General features: G+C 46.5%; 2 protein-coding genes across 3 annotated transcripts; one reads left to right on the forward strand and one right to left on the reverse strand.

Annotated features, from left to right (window-relative positions):
* The first annotated feature begins 3,309 nt into the window (after nt 1-3,309).
* Nucleotides 3,310-10,423, forward strand: RFLNB (refilin B). Its single transcript, XM_073315603.1, has 3 exons — nt 3,310-3,560; nt 5,753-5,862; nt 7,464-10,423. The coding sequence occupies exons 1-3, from the start codon at nt 3,372-3,374 to the stop codon at nt 7,792-7,794; spliced, it is 630 nt and encodes a 209-aa protein (XP_073171704.1). The 5' UTR covers nt 3,310-3,371; the 3' UTR covers nt 7,795-10,423.
* Nucleotides 10,424-11,698: 1,275 nt separating this feature from the next.
* LIAT1 (ligand of ATE1) lies at nt 11,699-17,684 on the reverse strand. 2 transcript variants are annotated; one of them, XM_073315601.1, is made up of 3 exons: nt 17,462-17,684; nt 16,178-16,451; nt 11,699-12,989 (listed from the first exon to the last, which is right to left on the reverse strand). In XM_073315601.1, the coding sequence occupies exons 2-3, from the start codon at nt 16,410-16,412 to the stop codon at nt 12,460-12,462; spliced, it is 765 nt and encodes a 254-aa protein (XP_073171702.1). In that variant the 5' UTR covers nt 16,413-16,451; nt 17,462-17,684; the 3' UTR covers nt 11,699-12,459. The 2 variants fall into 2 exon arrangements, with proteins under 2 accessions (XP_073171702.1, XP_073171703.1); XM_073315602.1 differs by lacking the exon at nt 17,462-17,684 and adding an exon at nt 17,059-17,124.
* Nucleotides 17,685-18,755: the final 1,071 nt, after the last annotated feature.

Raw genomic sequence — 18,755 nt, forward strand, 5'->3', positions numbered from 1 at the left:
TTAGAGAGACCAAAATGTCCGGCCTTGGGTGTATTTAAAACAAAAGCAACAAACCACCTGTCCAGCACTTTTGCTCTGACTCCGCTGATTTGATTCAGGTTTTTAATGTACTTTTTTTAAATCCACATTTTTCAGTGAAGACAAACAACCCAATAGCATTTCTTCAAAGGAATGTAAATTCCTTTAGGAATAAGTATCCGGAGTTCCCAGCAGTACATAGCTGCAAACCACAGACGCCTCTGGCTGAAGGCTCTGTTCTGGTTTTAATTTGGGGGTAGCAAAGGAATTCTTTTGAAGGGTTTGGGTTCACTTGTGCTGGGCCCATCAGGCTAGATTGTGTGTTACTGTACAGCAATGTGTTTGCTTTGGCTGCCAGCAAAGATTTTCTTTCCCCTAGAGGAGTCTTCCCCATCAAATCTGATGATGCTGCATGATTATTTAATTAGGATTTTCCAAAAGCCATTCCATTAGCCTTCCTAGTACTACAGGAATCTGGAGACCTTTCCCTCTGATCCTCTGCACCCCCATCAACTCTGCCTCAGTAGCAGTGGCCATTCAGAAATTCAATTAACCAGCCAAGTGCTATTTATATGGGGCAAAATCATAAGTGGAAGTTTGCCTTGGAAAGGACTATGGCCTATACACAAAGTTGCATCGCTTTAATAAAAAGTGTGCCTTTAAACTGAATTAGTGCAACTTTGGTGTGGAGTCACTCATATCAGTTTAAACCTGGTTTATAGTGGTGTAGCCTGCCCTTGTAAATTTACAAGGGCAGGCTAAGCTGCTAGACAAAATGTATTTAAGACAATATAAGTGTGCGCCTAGAGGGGTTTGCCCCAGATTAACTAAATCATTTTTAAATAGCATCTTTAAGGCCTGGCCTACACCTAAAACTTTGGGTCGACCTAGTTGTATCACTCGGCTTGTAAAATTTTCACACCCTGAGCTCCATAGTTAGGTTGACCTAACGCCCTGCTGTACATGGAAGGATTCCATCGACCTAGCTATCTTCTCCCAGAGAGGTAAATTAACTACACTGAGAGAAAAAACCTTCTGTCAGTGTAGGAAGCGTCTACACCATTGTGCTGGTGCAACTTCTGTGTGCAGGCAAAGCCCTACTGGGCCTTGATCCCACAAACCCTTAACACGAGTGCCTAACATCATGTGTGTGACTCCAGTGGGACTACTCCCAGGAGTAAAGTTAAGCATGTTCAGAAGAGTTTGCAGGACAGCAGCCTGAATAAGGAGCTCAGGTTTTAGGCTCTGGGAACGCGCACTGCTGGCTGCTCTGAATAAACACAGGGACATTGCCAGAGGATCTCGGAGGTTGCTGAAATTAAAGGAAATCATATCCACTTGACTCCTTATAAATAAACACCCACCCACCCCCTGGGCTCTGACTGAATTATGTAGCCACACCTTTTCCCCGGCAATTCTAGATGGAGTAACAGCACAGCCATATTTTCCCCCTCCCTCCCAAGCAGTGACAATCAGGTGCTCAGAAAGCTCTGACTTTGACCATGGCTGCTTAGAACTCCTCCCGTGTGTGCTAGGGCAGGGGAAATGTAAATCTAGCTCAGGGTTTGCTGCTCTGAACTACCTTGGCAGGGCCGTTTCATGTTCCATGTGGCTGCGTTTTTCATGTTTCTTCTGTGGTCGTTGAGATTTTTCTCCAGGGTGAATATAAACCGTTTAAAGCTGGAAGGAGGGTCTAGGGCAGCAGCCTGTCTTCAGACCACCTCTGGAGTACAGTACACACGTGCCCTAGCTAGGTACCAAGCCTCTGTTTTACGATCTGCCTTTGAGTTTAAAAAATGCAGTGACACCAAAGATAAATAATCCCTCAGCAGTTATATTTCACACTTGCACATGGTTTCAGTAAATAGGCTGCTCCCCTGGAGTCACAAGATCTGAAATATATAGCCAAATGAGTGCTCGGCTGTTTGCGTTAATAACTAAACCTACTTCCAAGTTGATAAAATCAGGGGAGTGACTTTGTACAGGGACAACGTGGAAGAGTGTCACTCCCAGGTTCAAAACTGTGACTCAGCCCTCTCTTGGGGTGTGCAGGATGTACAGTCATGCACTGTGGGACTGGACAGGGGTGAATTTGCGTTAAATGAGGGGATGTGAAGATGTTTACACCATAAATTATGCAGGTTGCATTTGGCCCAATTTGAAACCGTTGGAGGCAGGGAGTGCTGGCTGCTGGAATGTGACTACAGTGAAGTAGGGGCCACTAGCCCTTTGGGTCCCCAGTAGGCCAGTGTAGGAAAATCCATTTGTTTCCTCCTCTGAGGGAGACCGCAGGCAGATAAATAACGTCCTGGATTAACAGTACCTTTGTTCAGGCAGGCAGAAGGGTTAGTGTCAAGCTCTGGAAGGACGGGCAAGGCTGTGACCCTGATGGCTGCCTGGCTTGTGTAGACAGGAACAGCACTAGATCTTACTCGTCTTCATAACAAAAGCCAGGACAGACTCATGGAGTGGTACTGATGGGCAGCTGCATCAGCACAGGATCTCCACTTCCACTATTGTACGGATTTGCTGTCTCTCTCAGCTCAGCCCTCTAGAAGCACTGACCCAGTGACTGGTGGGTGGAGATGCTCTGGGTGAAATTCTGGCTCCGTTGAAGTCACTGGGAGCTTTGCCATTGACTTCGGTGGGGCCAGGGTTTCACCCCTTATTCCTAAAGTCCAGTCAAGCAGAATTCCTTGCAAATTTAATAACATATAACAATCTGAGAGTCACAGACCAGAGTGGTGTCTTAGCTCAGCTGGAGTGGGACAGAGGCGAGCTGGGTGCTACAGAGCAGTACGTGTGAGTCTCGACCACTGGTCTGCTGGGTAACCTAGGGCAAGTGACTCTGCCGTCCGTGCCTTTGTTTCCCTACCTGTGAAAGGGTGGTAATGCCACTTCCCTGCTGTTGTGAGGCTTAAAGTAGGTTTGTGACCTGCTCTGAGAACCTTACCTGCAAGGCGCTAGGGAAGGGAGAGCGCTGTTTAGCCCATAATAGGGCCCCATCAATAACTGGCATTTTGTCACCGGAGCCACGTAAAGCAGAGACGAAGCAGGCTCTCGCTGTAGGACCGAAACAACCAGAACCTCAGGGCTGGGTGAGAACCCCCCTGCCCCAGTGCTGGCGTGCTCTGGAGCCTGCGTGCGGCGTCTGGGGATTTCAGAGGGGCAGGGTCCCCCGCCCCCTTCCCAGGCTGGTGCCCCGGCCCCGGGCGGCCCCCTCCTTACAGCGGGACGGGGCGGAGGGGTGGGACTCCCGGGCCCCGCCCGCTCCAATCCCCGCGCCCGGGGGCGGGCCCTGCTGCCCAGGAGCCGGCGGCCCGGGAGCGTGGCCAGTGCTGCCGGGCCGGGCCATGGTGGGGACGCTGGCGCTGCCCGAGGGGCCCGAGCCGCTGGACAGGAAGCGGCGCGGCGAGCGGGTGCTGGACAGCCCCGACTCCGGCCTGCCGCCCAGCCCCAGCCACTGGCTGCTGGCCGCCGGCCCCGAGCGCGCTGCGGCCCCCGGGCTGCCCGAGCCGGACGCCGCGGGCCAGGCGCCGCCGGTGAGTATTGCACGGTCCGGGGCAGTGCCGCTCTGGGCGCTGGGCGTGCACTGAGTTGGGGGTGGCTGCCAGGGGGCGCATGGGTACGCGCACGGCGCAGGGACCCGGGGCTGCCAGGGGGCGCATGGCTGCGTGCACAGGGCAGCGGGACTCGGGGCTGCCCGGGCAGGCATCTTTGGTGGGGGTCGCCGAGGGGCGCCGGGGTTGTGCTGGGGGTGCTAGGTTCGGGCTGTGGAAGTTTCCCTTCCGGATGATCGTGCATCCCCAGCAGGGCTCGTCCCTGCTTCACCCTTCGCAGTGGCTGCACCTCCCGGTGTGACCGAACGTGGGTGGGGGCAGCACAAAAAGTGGCTGGCTCTGGGGATCCCTGTGCGCACCCCTTCCCCCCTCCGCCTGTCCCCTCTCCGCAAAGATGCGGGTCCTACCTGCGGAGCGATGCAATTCTTTGGCTCTCCTGCTCGGCAGAGTAGACAGAATCACAGCCGAGCTCACAAATCCTCTTGTGTCTCGTCTGCTTGTGGTGTGCAGAGATGCCCTCGGCCAGTTCTCTCCCCTCTGGCTGGCGGCGCAGCAGCTGCTGGAAAGCGTGATCCCTTTGCTGACAAGTCAGCGCCTCTCCGCAGAACGGTTTGCGCATTTTTTGGTAACGTCTCCCTAAGCCAGGGGGCAGGTGTCTGCCATGAATAAATTGTAAAGGAAAGGCTGGGTTGTTTAGCTGGCTGTAGATTGTTTTTATTTAGATTTTCGTCTCAAATCACACAAGACGGCATCCATCCAAGCCTTGAGCATACATTTAAAAACCCAGTCGCATCAGCGTTACAGTTAGAACTGGTACAGATTTTCACCTGGAAGAATGCACCTGGACAAGAGAGCGGTCGAAAACAACTGACCTGACTTCCCCTCCCCTTCACTCAGAACTGCTGCTGCGTTACTGTTTAATTTATCTGTGCAGGGGCTGTACCCACAAAGTGCCCAGCACACTCTTGGCATGATGGAAGTACAGACATCAGTAACAGTGGCGGGTGGCAGAACTGTAGAATCATGAAACTGAGTTATTCATTTACAAAACCTCCCAGCTTTCTGCCTGTGACAGGAATTCCATACGGCCTGTCACTCTTGCACTCAGACTGTCTGGAGTTGTTTTCCACCAGGCCTTTTTAAAGGTCTGTCACACGCTCGGGTCTTGCCGGAGTGAAAGCCGCAAAGTGGCATCAGCAGGATAGTGCCCTTAGAATACCAGCCTGGGCTCTGGGGGCTGAATTCTGGGGGCTGATTTTTTTTCAAAGGTGCTGAGTACCCGCATCTCACTAATTTCCCTTGGAGTTTGGGGTGCTCAGTACCTCTGAAAATCAGGCCTTTTATTGTAGACAACGGATACCTCACTGGCTTACCTAGATCAAAGATGTATTTGTTAAGATGGGAAAAGGGAGAACAGCTTAGACATGCCAAAGATCAAACAATAAGATTCTCGTAACGTCCAGGGGTCTTAAAGGAGCATTTCCAAAGCTGTGTTAAAGAAAAGCAGAATTCGCCTGCTTAGAGGTGCTGTGCTCGCCTCAGCATGTGACCGTGCTCCTCCTTCCCAGCTGGGGGGCCTTGGCAGAAGGGAAAGCGTCTCACAGTTCATATGGTCCCTTAAGGGACCAGACGTGCGACTTCTTCATTTCATTCCTGAGAAACCCCAAGCTAGAAAGAGTTCCCCCTTTCTTGAAGTGCAAGTACATACTGGATGCAGCTGAGCTTGGGAAATAGGAAGCTGGGAAGGCTCTTCAGAAGTTCATGCAATTTAATAACCCATGAAGGTTTCTGTTGCAATTTATGTACAGAATTGATGGATGAATCCAGTGCTGAGAGGTTTCATATACACTTTTCAAAATATTAATGATAAAAAAAACCCAAACATAAATCCCCGAAGCAGTGACACCATACTATCCATGGAGGATGTACTGACTCCAGCCCCTCATAGTGGGGAAGGACCTTCTCTGTATGAATGCCCCAGAAGTACCAGGCAAACCTATTGTGTAAATCCGTGGGTCTCCATGGAAGCCCATGGAACTGTCAGTCATTTACAGATATGTCTGTTTTGGGTAATGTTAACCTTGTCCTTGACTTAGGGGGTGACTAAATAAACATCCCCTCTTGGGATTGTACCGAATTGCTATATTAAAGGCGCTCTCTTTGCACTTTTGCAGAATGCTGTGTTCTCCCCCAACCCTCTGCTCTCCAGCTGCCCTGCGAGGTTATGCCCTTTATCCTTTGGCGAAGGAGTTGAGTTTGACCCTCTGCCACCAAAGGAAATAAGGTAAATACAGTGTTACAATCAGTTAGTGTTTAAACTTCCCCTTCTCAGGGGCATAGGAAGCAGTAAAGGTTTAACAGAGGTACTGTGCAAAGGAGCAATAGCATTTATCAATTTGTGCCCGAGATTCAAGCTCAGTTCCACCCAGCCAGTACATTCCTCCACTTCTGCCTTCAACCAGCCCTTTGCAAAGGAATGTTCTGTTTCCTTTAACCACCTCCTAGAAGAATTTTCAAGGGAAGGCTTCCCGTGTCTCTTTATTATGCTTCTTAGTTCATTGTACAGCTGCTAAATCTTGGGTTCTGTTTAATCACTTGAAAGGTAATCAGGAGCAAAGATCTTCAAAGGGAGTAGCTTTCTAAAGGGTTGTTTTATTAGCAGAAAGGAATTCCACTTTCTTAAGCTGATGGTTTTATAGCAGAAGGTTCTAACTTATCAGCAAGAGGTAATCCTGTGAACTGGAGGGAAAAACTAATATTTTGAGATGTGGAATTTTCTTAATACACTGCCTTAGTTCATAGCATGTGAATTGTTCCTTTGGACATAATTTTGCAGTAAAAAGGAACAAAGTTTCCCTTTCTATAGGCATAAGTAGAACAATTGTATCGCTCAAACAGCATGCTGATAGAGGATTTAAAAAATTTTCACTAGTGTTGACAAAGGACCCAATCCTGAGGTTGGAATTGATGCTTGGTACCATGCAGGATCAGGCCTGGTGTGTAGCAGAGGGGGAAAATCTTTTTCGGTACACACAGTCTTCAAGTCCCATCTCATATGACAAACCCAGACATTCCTGATATTAATTTTCACATCAGAAATGCTCAATACACTAGCTGTATTATTTTCTGCCAGTCGAGTCCATGGTGGGTTTTCTCATGGAAACAAGTGGGTATAATTGCATTTGCCTTGGCTGATGACCCCAAGGATGTGGAAGGATAAAGAACTCCCACAAGACCCGTGATGGATAAGAATACAGAAAACAGCATCTGCTTCCATGGAAGCTCCAAGGGGTCGACAATTATGAAAATCAGGCCACAGGGAGTCTAAATATGGATCTAGGTGCCTGGCTGTGCTGCCAGAGTCTGAAAATGGTTGTCTAGGCCCCACCAGGCTAAGAAGATGGTTACACTGATGGCATTTCTGGAAATTCCAATAGAAAAGGAGATCCTGCCTAGAGATTGTGCTTGGACAAATAATGAAAACGCCAGGTGTGCTACAAACAGAAGGTGGTTTTCTTCTTCCCCTAAATGGAAATAGATATCAATGGGAGGATGTGTATATTTTAAATAAAAAAAGCCTTTGGACTAGGAATCCTAGTGTTTATCCGGCACTTTTCATCCATGGATCTCAAAGCACGTGACAAAGGAGATCAGGATTGTCAGCCCCATTTTACAGATGAGGAAACTGAGGCCCGGAGAGAGGAAGTGGCTAGCCTGAGGTCATATTGCAGAGCTGGGAATGGAACCCATCGAGTTCTAGTTCAGTGCCCTAGCTAGGAGATCACCCTGCCTCCCGTAGTGTCTTTGGCTAGCTACATCTCCCAGTGAGCACTGGCTGCTGGAGCAAAGTGAGATTCACACTAGGGTCTCTCTTCTGTGTTTCAGGTACACCTCCTCAGTGAAGTATGACTCAGACAAGCACTTCATCGATGATGTCTATATGCCGGTGGGGTTAGGTGTTTCCTCGTGCAGCCAAACGGTCGTCTGCATCCCTGATTGCACCTGGCGCAGTTACAAAGTCGAGGTCCACTTTGAGCCTCGGAACAAGCCTCTGCGTTTCACCAGCACCACCATTGTCTACCCAAAACACACCAAAACTGTGTACACCACCACTCTGGATTACAACTGCAGGAAGTCCATGCGGCGGTTCTTGTCCAGCATAGAGCTGGAGTCTGCAGAATACCCTGGGAACGATTACCTCCTGGATGGCTGCTGACTGACATCTGCCTCTCTTGCTATGATCCATCCTAGTCCCTTTCTACTGTACTGTACTAACTCTCCACTAGCTAAAGTGGGTAAAAAAAACCCTAATTGCCCAGTCACTCTAAGGGAAACTTACCTGTCGCTACCTCTGTCCTAGCTCATAAATTCAAAATGGCCTGCATTTAATTTTCTATGGGAATTTAGCTTTTCGAGATATCAGTTTATCCTCCTTTAGAGCTGCTGATTTCCTTCCCTGCTCCCACATTGCAGTATTAAGGTGAAAATAAGGGAAATGTTTCCAAAGAGGAAAAGTTAATTGCTCTTTCACAGATAAGGGAGAGTCTGGGACAGTGGAAAAATGTAAGATTCTTCATGCTGATGTGTAAAACCAATGACAATTCTCTTGCTGCAGAAAATTTAGCAGATAATTCAGCGACTTGTAAACAGAGAGCCATAATTAATGTCAGCTTTGGTCACAGGACCTTGATAAAGCAGAAAGTGCTGACATCCTTTGGCATAGGCTAGCTGATGGGAAATCCAGAATTTTGTATTTAAACAGATGTTTTTTAATCTCATTCATGCCTGTTTTTAAAGATGTTCCTTTAAGGCGGGGGGGGGGGGAGGAGGTTTGATTAGAGCAAGAGTTAAATTGCATTTGGGTAGGCATAGAAGGAACTGGGTTATCTTTCTTCAGGCTCCCCTAATCTTACAGAAGATCTTGTATACTTTTCAGTTAGTTAACCCAGCCTCAAACTTGTGCAACTATTTGTCAGTGCAGCAGATACTAGAATTTGCAGGCACTGTACTGTAACGACTATTACGCAGAAAATTATCTCTGAGGGGTAATTAATTTTGGAAATCCAAGTGTAGACATCCGCTAGTTTCAAACCACTATGTAATGCTGGCACTGTTTCTCACTCAAGGGGAGCTGCAACAGTGGAAAAATGTTAGGAAATCCACAGGGTGGAAGTCATAAGGTGGAAGCAGAAACCTGGGAATCCAGCAGCATCACCTAGGGGTATGTGGGAGTGACTTGCCAAGGAAGGCATTGCAACAAAGGGAATGCAAAACTGTCAACTGGCTAGATCCACAGCTATGTCTGTGCTTTCCCTGTTGGACTTCACAAAGATCATTATTCTGTCTAAGTTTTCGATCTGATGGTGTTGATGATTCCACTGGGGCAAGGGAGGTCTTCGATACCCGGAGCTTCCTGAGTAGCCCTGCAGTAACAAATCAGAGTGCATTTCAACTGGAGATCACTGGGGGTTGGGGAGTGGGCAGGAGAGAGGTGGTGAGAATAATCACTTCAGAATAACCTGCACCTTAACATTGTCTTTGTCTATCATGCACTTTGACCAACCAGAACATGTGGCTTTCTAAATCTCCAGAATTTTTGTTTCTTTGTTGAAAGAGAGGAGAGCAGCATGGAAAGTGGGTGCTTTTGAAGATGTGGCTTATACTCTTTGTTGGTGTAGTACCGGTATTGTGGATGTTCCATAGAAGCTGGCTCTTGTCTTTTTTTATATATATCTCCCCAAACTCACATGGGACAAAATTCATCCCCTATAGAGCAACAGCCCAAGACCACCTCTCAAAAGGGGACTTATGCAGGGCATAGGGACAAGGGAAAATGTCATCAGTGGAGAGTGAGGAATGTAGAATGTGTTCTAGCTGGAGATTATTATTGGGGCTGCAGTAAAATAGATCCGGCAGGTGTTACAAATGGCCTGTGTAGAGGTATATTCTGCAATGTGGTACTAGTGTGAGCTGAAATGATTCAAGAGACTGAAAGTGTAATGGAAGAGGGGATTTGTTGGGTTTTTTTGTACCTGTTTATTCCCTTGAATCAGTAGTTTCTTTGTTTCCTGCCCACAAACCCAGATGTGCTAAAACATTTCCAAGGGAGACTTGGAATGCTGAGTTTAAATAGCCATCCCCATAAGAGACTATGGGTCCTGGAATTCTGACAAGACCTTTGACCCCACTGAAACTATTGGAACTGCCTGGGATGTGAATCAGGGCCAGAACTACCAACATGAGTAGCATAGCGTAGTACCAATGCATTGAATCTAGTCTGTACTATTTAAGAAATGCTCATTACATTCCCACTAAGACCATTCCTTAACGTTTGCCAGAAGTGCACTTACGACAGGGCATAAGCCACCCTCTGTGTGTAGGGGTTTCAAACATAACTTCTCTGTTGGACAGGTTATTCCATTATTGCTAGTTTGTACTTTCCTCCTGCCACTGTAGGAGACACGATACTGCACTAGAATGGATGCCTGGTTTACTCCACTATCACTTTTCCCCTGAGTTCATTACAAGATTTTGGAGAGAAGTTTTATTTTAAAATTGTAACCATGACCTGTTCCAAGTTAAATTAGAAATAACTCTTACACTATGGTCTAGGACACAACACATGCTTTAAAAACACAGATTTATTGATGTTCCTCTTTAAAAAGATGGTAACTGATAGAAGATGCTTTTTAAAAAATTCAGGTTACTATATAGCAACACCTTGGTTCTCACTGTGCAAGATCCAATATGTTCTGCTCTCTGTGACATGATTCCTCCCCCAAAAAAACAAAGTTTCAATTTGCTTTTTCTCATTTAACTAGTAATAAATTATATGAAAACCATAATTGTAGGGAAGTCTCTTTTTAATTCAAGCCTTATTGGTGGTTGTTTGGTCTTGAATGCAAACTAGAGTCACAAATGGCTGGTTCATCTCTACTGCGTTAACTCTGGCTGGCTGGGAGTTATTACTGAAATTAGTGGGTAAGTACTATGTGGAAGAGTTAGATATCATTTATTACATGATTCACTGAGAACTAAAGACTTAATATATTCAACTGATCTTAGATCTTCTTTTTCTTTTATCAGACTTGATTGTTGCTACATTCTCTAATAAGCCATATCAAGTATAAAATTCCCTATAAAAATATAATACAAATGCTATGGCTTCATGAGTTTAGTAAGACACTTGAAGTGCTTTTAAGACCATTGGAAATCCTCTCCACGGCATGTATTTCACATCTGGTACCATTTTATTCCTAATGAGCTAGTTCTGGTTTCTGATATGTATTTTGGCACATACTGCAAACAAAGCAGTTGTTGTTTTCAAATGAACTGAGTATTTAAACAGACAAAACTCTCTTTTGATTGTGGATTTAAAAGTGGGGGGGAGAGTTCAGGTGCTCAGATGCCACAGTGATGGGCACGGTATATAAAAAGTTACTAGAATTTATTATATATTAAAAAATTTTTTTTTGATTTGTGACAAGCTGTTCTTGTCAGAGAACTTATGTGTCTGGATGCCTACTGTCTTGTTAAATGCTTCTGAATTTCCAGGCTTATGGATTTTATTTTTAATATCAATAGAAGGGTAGGAATTGATGCAACAAAATACCAATTCTTTAATTCCTAATAGAGTTTTTTGTTTACTTTTTTTGCTGCTCATTTGTCCACCCCTTTGCAAAAGCACTTGGTTTTCAAATAATGACGTTGGAATCTAGTCTTGAAACAGAATATATTTATAAAGAACCAACCTGCCATTGCAAAAGTGCCAGTGGCATGCAGCCAATTAAAGGCAATAGGATTAGAAGATCATTCAGTGATAAAATATTACAGAAAACAGAGGAGTCCTATGCATATAAGACAATAGTTGTTAGAAAAGACCAATGCATACAAACAGGGTTTAAGAAGTGTTTTAAAATCAAAGGAACATATTTCTGAGCAGGTGGAGGGAAGTTACGAGAACTTCTTGTCTCTCTCCTTTCAGATGCTTGGTCTTTTTTTCCCCAGAACATCTCCTTTTGTCTGCCCTTGGCTATTTTAAAATATTCTAATATTGTAAAAGTATTCTGAGGGAGTTTGTATGAAAGACATTACTGTGTGTGATGAAAAGCAAGGGCATCTGAGAGGCTGATGGATTGGGCAGGGAAACCTATTAAGTGAAAGACTAATTTTTTTTTAGTTCATTTTTGTCACTGATGCACGTTGCTGCAGCAATCACGATACTGACAAGGACAATCCTGTCACTTGAGAAAAGGGCACTTTTCAATTTAGTACACTTTGTTTCTGATTTAAATCTCCAAGTTCACGGAACAATACAATACGTTTTTGTAACAGAAGAAAGTAGTATTGTCTAGCAGTTAGAGAGCAAACCAGGCACTGAGACCTGGATTTTAATCCTGATTCTGCACTGTATGTGACCTTAGGTAAGCCTATCTGCATGTCGCTTACCCTCTACGCACAGTATCAAATCACTTAGCTACTTACTGCCTCAGTTTCCCCATCTGCAACATGGGCTAACACCTGCCCACTTCACTGAGGTACTGTGAGGCTTAATGCATTCATGTTTGAAAAGCAATGAGATAATCCAGTAGGACACTACTATTTATGAATAACATATAAGCAGTAAGAGGGTACTTGAGGGCAGAGTAGTAGGATGTAGAGAACCTTTAATAAAACCATCAAAATAATTGTTTTATTGTCCACTTTCTATGTAGTGTTTTATAAAAGGTCTGGCAGAAGTAAACAGAATACCCTGTTAGTAGGGGGAATTAATCCCACTAACAACGTGGCCGTGAACAAAGGTATATACAAAGTTTAAAAGTAATGGTTTTGTTGCCATTACTGTTTTAAATACAGATATAAAATAGAGAACAATACTGGTTTACACAACTTCCTGAGAAATATTTGGTAATGCTGCTGGTTGCAGTTCAGACACTTTTGTAGCTAGCTCAGCATTCATGACCTCTTCATCTTTATTTTCCTGAAAATAAGGACTGGAGCGATCCTTTTGACATGCTGTCTGACCACTATTTGTGTATGGATCTTTGTTTTGAAGTAATGGGAAATGCTTGAGAGTCAGACGTGGCTCTGCGGGTAGCTGTTGCTGGACATATAACCTATAGCGTTTCCTTCTGTTCAGTTTATAGATACGCAGTCTTTCTTCCTCAGCAGCAGGATCTTCAAGAATCCCATCCCATCGAAGGCTCTCATTGATCTGATCAGAAATGTCCTGCTCTGTTTGGGTAGAGCCTGAAGTAGTGGAAGCTGATAATAAAAGCTTATTAATTTCTGCATCAATGTGAATCCCCTTTACAGCACCTTGTGCTGGGTCATGATCGTTCCTGAGACTTAGTATTTCAAGTAACTGAGCAGAGAGGGTCTGATGCTTCTTGCTTTTGCTGTGATGTTTATCTGTTGCAATGATAAATATTATTAGCAGAGAGCTTATATGGCATCACTGTCACCTCTGGCTTTACTGTTCACATGGTAATGAGAAAGTTACAGATAAAAAAATAATTAAACATAGCACAGACTCACTGTCAAGAAACCAGATTTGTTAACAAAATATCTATCACATAAAAGCTCATTGTTGAGGGGAAATATGTATTTAGCTCAATGACTGATGCCATTTATAGAACAACTGTACTCATATAAATGTACTTAGGAATACGTACTCATAACACTTTGATACAAGCATCATGTCCATTGGACCAGTATGACTATTGCGCTTTTGTAAAGTAGTTGTGTGCACTTTAGTGTTGTATTTTTTCCAATGTGAATGTTAAACATTTGAGTTAAAAGAATGGCAGAAATTGAAATGAGAAATTCTGGCCATTATTTGAACACCACCTCAGGCTTTTAATGCTCTGCCAACCAGGGAAATGAGATGGTCCCTGTGCCAAAAAGTTTACAGTCCTAAACGAGAGAAAGTTTTCATAAATCCTCCCTCAAAAAATCAGATTGAGAGTTTGTTACCTGCTACAACTAGGATTAATTTCAGTTTTAATTTGTCTCTCCAGTTAAAGAGCTAGTGAAATGATACCACTGAGAAAAATTTCTCTTGCAATCTGTGCTGGAGCTATTTTTTAAAGTCTTGCTCCATTTAGGTCTCAGCTTCCACCAATGGTTATACTAACTAACTTTTGTCATTGTAATAAATTAATCCTGCTCCCTTCTAAAGTTTAACTTCACAAAACAGTCAGATTTTTTTTAAATCCCTGATGTTTTAATAGTGTGAGTAATGTTATTTTAATAAGATGCCTGACATAATTTTAACAGGCGTTCTACAATTGTACTGAACTGAATAGTTCTGTTTCTTTACATGATTGAAGAAAACCTCCCCAGTTAAGAAGTTTTGAAATTAACCCCCACTCTGTTGCTGTACCAGCAAGCCAAATACTGTTTGTTAGAGGTCAGATAGATTTTGACTTGCATCAATTAAATGTTGAACATTCAACCAACTGCAGTTCAGCTCTGTGAAAGAAAATCTAAAATATATCCAGCTATCTCAAATCTTGCTACAGTTTTGTGAAACTACCTGCTCTCAGACAGATGTCCTATGCCTCCTACAGTCCACATGAGGGAGCTACATGTACTGCCAATAAACCAAAAAGAAAAGGAGGACTCGTGGCACCTTAGAGACTAACAAATTGATTTGAGCTCAAATAAATTGGTTAGTCTCTAAGGTGCCACAAGTACTCCTTTTCTTTTTGCGAATACAGGCTAACACGGCTGCTACTCTGAAACCTTCCAATAAACCATTTGTTTAAAAAAACAAAAGCAAAGGCTACAGCAAGAAGTACTAACAGGCTATAATTCTAGGTGGAGGTTCTAAAATGCACAAGATTCCTTCTCACCAAAAGCCCAGATTTATTTCCTGGGATCTACAGTAACCAATCTCTTCTTTTTTTCCTATGATTGCACTGTAGTGAAAAAGGATGTCTAATTATCCCAGTATAATAGTAGTTTTCTACATTATGAACAGGTACGTAAATAGAGCCAATCTCAGCTCAAGACTGTGTGTGCTTCTATATTTATAGCTACCCATTCCAAAAAGTATGCACCAAAAGTGGTGTTATCTGGACTGATGATCTGCTGGGTCACTCCAATCCTCGACTCTGGGAGCCAGCGTTACCCTACTCTGCTGTGAGAACCCCCACTCCTGGGCTGTTCACGGACAGCCTCTGGCACATAAACTGCTTGGATTGTGCAACTGAATGACACTAGCCAATATCTCCGGTCCCAGACACAACTCTAGGAATCTCCGTCTTGCAGTGTCCAGTTATGTCTGCTGGACTCTGCAAACTTATATGAGTTCATCAATTTAACAAAGAAATTGATATGTACCAGGCTTGTTATCCCAAGGGGAGTTTCTGACATGCTTCAAACCAAACGCACTCTTTCAGGTAGAATAAACAAACACATTTATTAACTACAAAGAGAGATTTTCAGTGATTATAAGTTAAAGTACAAGAAGTCAGATTTGGTCAAATGAAATAAAAGCAGAATGCATTCTAAGCAGATCTTAACACTTTCAGTGCCCTTACAAACTTAGATGTTTCTCAGCACAGGCTGGCTGGTTGCTCTTCAGCCAGGCTTTCCACTTTGATCAGTGCTTCAGCGCTTGGTGGTGATGTTTGTAGATGGAGGAGGAAGAGCATGGCAAACGTCTCCCTTTTATCATATTCTTTCTTCCCTCTTGGCTTTGCCCCCTCCCTTCAGGGTCAGGTGAGCATTACCTCATCGTAGTCCCAAACTGACCAAGGGAAGCGGGGTTACGCACTCAAGAGTCCAACAGGTCGTTTGTTGTTTCCTAGGCCAGTGTCCTTTGTTCCTGTGAGGCTAGGCTGGGTTTGTCCCTTACATGCCATGATGAGGTGTGAACTGCCTCTCTGTTCCTGGAGAGTTTTGCCTGGGCTTGTTTTAAGCCATGAGGACACATTTTCAGCCTCATAACTATATACATGAAATTACAACCTATAACATTACTATAACAACAATGCTCAGTACATCATAAGCCTTCCGAAGACACCCGACATGACAAACTTTGCGTTGGATACCACACAATCATATTATAAGGATGAACATGGGGGTGTAGGGTGTTTCCCCAAGATTCAGAGCCTCACACCCTCCAACATACACACACGGGTATAGCAGGCAATCTGTACGTATGCTGGCTGATCAGTAAGCACAGTCAGTAACTATACCCATAACCTCTAAAGGTGATAATGCACTTCCCTCACAAACAGCAGGGACAGCAGAGTGGAGACAGACTCGATTCTCCACTACCTTACCCTTTGTGTGGTCATGTGCACCGGGCAAAGAGGGCATAAATCTGCCATTCTCATTTGGTAGCATGTTCCGTTCACTGTGCTGGTGTAAGTGATGGTCCAAGGCACTGGAGCACTGGGCCCACTGGAGCTAGCAATATGTTATGCAAAAGCCAACCTGGCCGTAGCCAGAAGCAGTGTGGCCTTTGAGAAGTGACAGCTGCTTTCCACCATGCACACCTGCATCCCATCCACTTCTTGCAGGCTGTGCCCCCATCCCTCAGGTGCTGTGCCCACTGGCACCCATTGCTATAACACAGCTTTGCTAACCTGTCTCCTCAGAGGTGGAGGGGCTGCTGCCATGCCCGCTGCTCCTGGAGTTACTGTCATCCTGGTCTGCTTTCTTTTTCTTCTTCTTTGGCTTCTTCTTGCCTGTGGCCTGTGGTGGGGATGAGGACAGCATAGGGGTTAGGAACCCCTTAGCCAGCTTCTTGCTGCTGGCCTTGCCTCTCTTCTTGCCAGGCAACAATTTCTGCACCCCTTTGCATCCTTGGCTCTTCTGCATGGGGCACACACTGGCTGTCACACCGAGCTACTGCTGAGCCTGCAAATAGGGGGAAAGACTTGTTGAAGGGCCTTTCGGTGCCCCTTTCATCTGCTGCACAGTCCACCATCTTCCTAGCAGAGGGCCCACACAACCCCCCTCAGCTCCCCCCCCCGCACCTAGTCCACTCAGTTCATCTCCTGCTGCATCACCCTTCCCCCAAGTCTGTTCTCCTGCATCGTACTCCCCAGAGCCCCCAGGACCTGATGCCAGAGGCCCCCCTGCAGAGTCCTCAGTCCCTGCCCTGTGGACCCTACCCCCCAGAGCCCTCAGTCCCCCCAATCCCTGCCTCCTTGATCCTACTCTCTAGTGATCTCTCCTATATCTCTACCCCCAGTCCATGTCGCTCTGGCCTCTACCCCCCAGGCATCTGCCCCCAGAGACCCCTGTTCTCCCCAGGCCCTACCCCCTGGATTCAGCTCCCCTGAGGGCCCCCAGCCCCCCACTCCCCAGAGTCCCTCCCCCCAACCCCTATTCTCCAGAGAGCCCCAGAGACCCTGCCCTCGACCCTACTCCCCCATAGCCCCCCGTCCCTGCTGGCCCCTGCTCCCCAGACCCCTAGTCCTGCCCTCACAGCGCTCCCCCCCCCCGGGGTGCCGGAGCTCACCTTCCCCCCCGGAGCCACCGCCTCTCCCCAGGGCCCGGACCGCGCCGCCGGCTCCCCCCCCCCCCCCCGTCCCCTCCGGACGCGTCTCCATGGCAGCGACTCAGCGCCAGCGCCCGCGCCCTCCGCGAGAACAAATAGTCCGTGCGCCCCCGACCCCCGCCTCGAGCGCCGGGCCCCGCCCCGAGCCGGGCGCGGACCCCGCGCTGCAGGCGGGGGAGGGCGGCAGCGGCTCGTCAACGGGCTGTTCCGTCTCCAAGGCGACGGGCCTGCCGCCCTGCCCACCACAGCCGCCAGGGGCCCGGGTCGGGGCCCGCCACCCCGCCAGCCCTGACGGGTGTGACCCGCGCCCTGCCTCAGCGCCAGAGCCCATTGCACGGCCCAGGGCGAGCCTGGCCTCTGTTACCGAGCTTGTCCGAGCTGGCGTGTGACCGCTTCGTGTCACAGGCCGCTTGCCCTCCTTCTCTGTGGCGCGGCGCCGAGCCCAGCAGGCCCCCAGCAGGGTCGATAGCAGCGCGCGGGGCGGCTCCGAAGGCACGTAAGGGGCTCTCCAGTAATGCCCTGCCTTTGCTCGGGTCCCTGGTTAGCCCTCGCCAGAGCTCTGCTGGCTAGTGTCCGTGACTCTCATGCTCCTGTACAAAGGGTAAATGGGAGCAGTCGTGACATTGCTCCAATTAGTCTCCCCTGGCTGAAAGGCAGAATGCCGGTTTTTCTTCCCTTCCCTTTTAACCAGGTTTAATAATTGTGTTGAGATGATGTTGAAGTGGAAAGAAAACGGGACAGAGTTTAAGCATAGAAGTTTCTGGTTATCAGGGAATAAGGTACAGATTATCAAGGGGTGCGAAATTCGGTTTAGGAAGGGGTGGCCTACAGAATACATAATCTGCAGTCTTCCCGATTTGGGGTAAAAGGTTAACGGGTCAAAGTACAGACATTGAGATATGGGGTATGTTGTTCATACAATGGCTATGTTCAGGTGTGGAGTATAATGAATGGATACGATGATGAGGATGGATTTACTCCCATTTGGTGGGATTTAATGTTCAGGGAGTTTATGGTCAGTACTTCATAGGGATGACGCTCAAACACTGTAATTCCTCTTGCTAACAGGAGTTCATAGACTCTGGTGATGGGTATGGTAGAAGAACCTGAATAGAGTCTCTGTTGGTGGCCCTGATCCTGCAGAGATTTGTACATGGGCTTAATTTTATGCTCTGTGAGTGTGGAAAGGTCACCACATGCTCATACTGGGTGTAAATTGAAGCCTGTGCCTAAGTCTTTGTAGGATCAGGGACTAACTAACTCTGTTATTATAGTTTGCTGCCTGTCACCCTGCAGCTACCTGTCCCATTTGCAAAGATCTCCTGCAGCCTTTGCCCAATCGCCTGGTGTTTTAAACCTCTTATGCCTGTTACAAAATCATGATTCTATTTTCATATACCCGAGTTAGTTAAACCTCAGCCTCTCTTAACCACTGCCTCAACCCCTTGCCCTGTAGTGACCCTGTAGCTCTGCTTCTCTACGCCCCATCATTCCCTTCACCTACTAGGACTTTTGCTACACAAATTCCCCTCCCATCCAGGGCTCTTGGGCCAAAGTCCTCCTGGTCCATGTAGTCACAGTGTCCAAACGCGAATGCTGGAGGCAATCCTAGCAGATGTATAGTGACGAGGGGCAAGCTTGGCAGGCTTTCAGGCACT

This window comes from Lepidochelys kempii, chromosome 17 (genome assembly GCF_965140265.1).
Source record: "Lepidochelys kempii isolate rLepKem1 chromosome 17, rLepKem1.hap2, whole genome shotgun sequence".
NCBI lineage: Eukaryota > Metazoa > Chordata > Testudines > Cheloniidae > Lepidochelys > Lepidochelys kempii.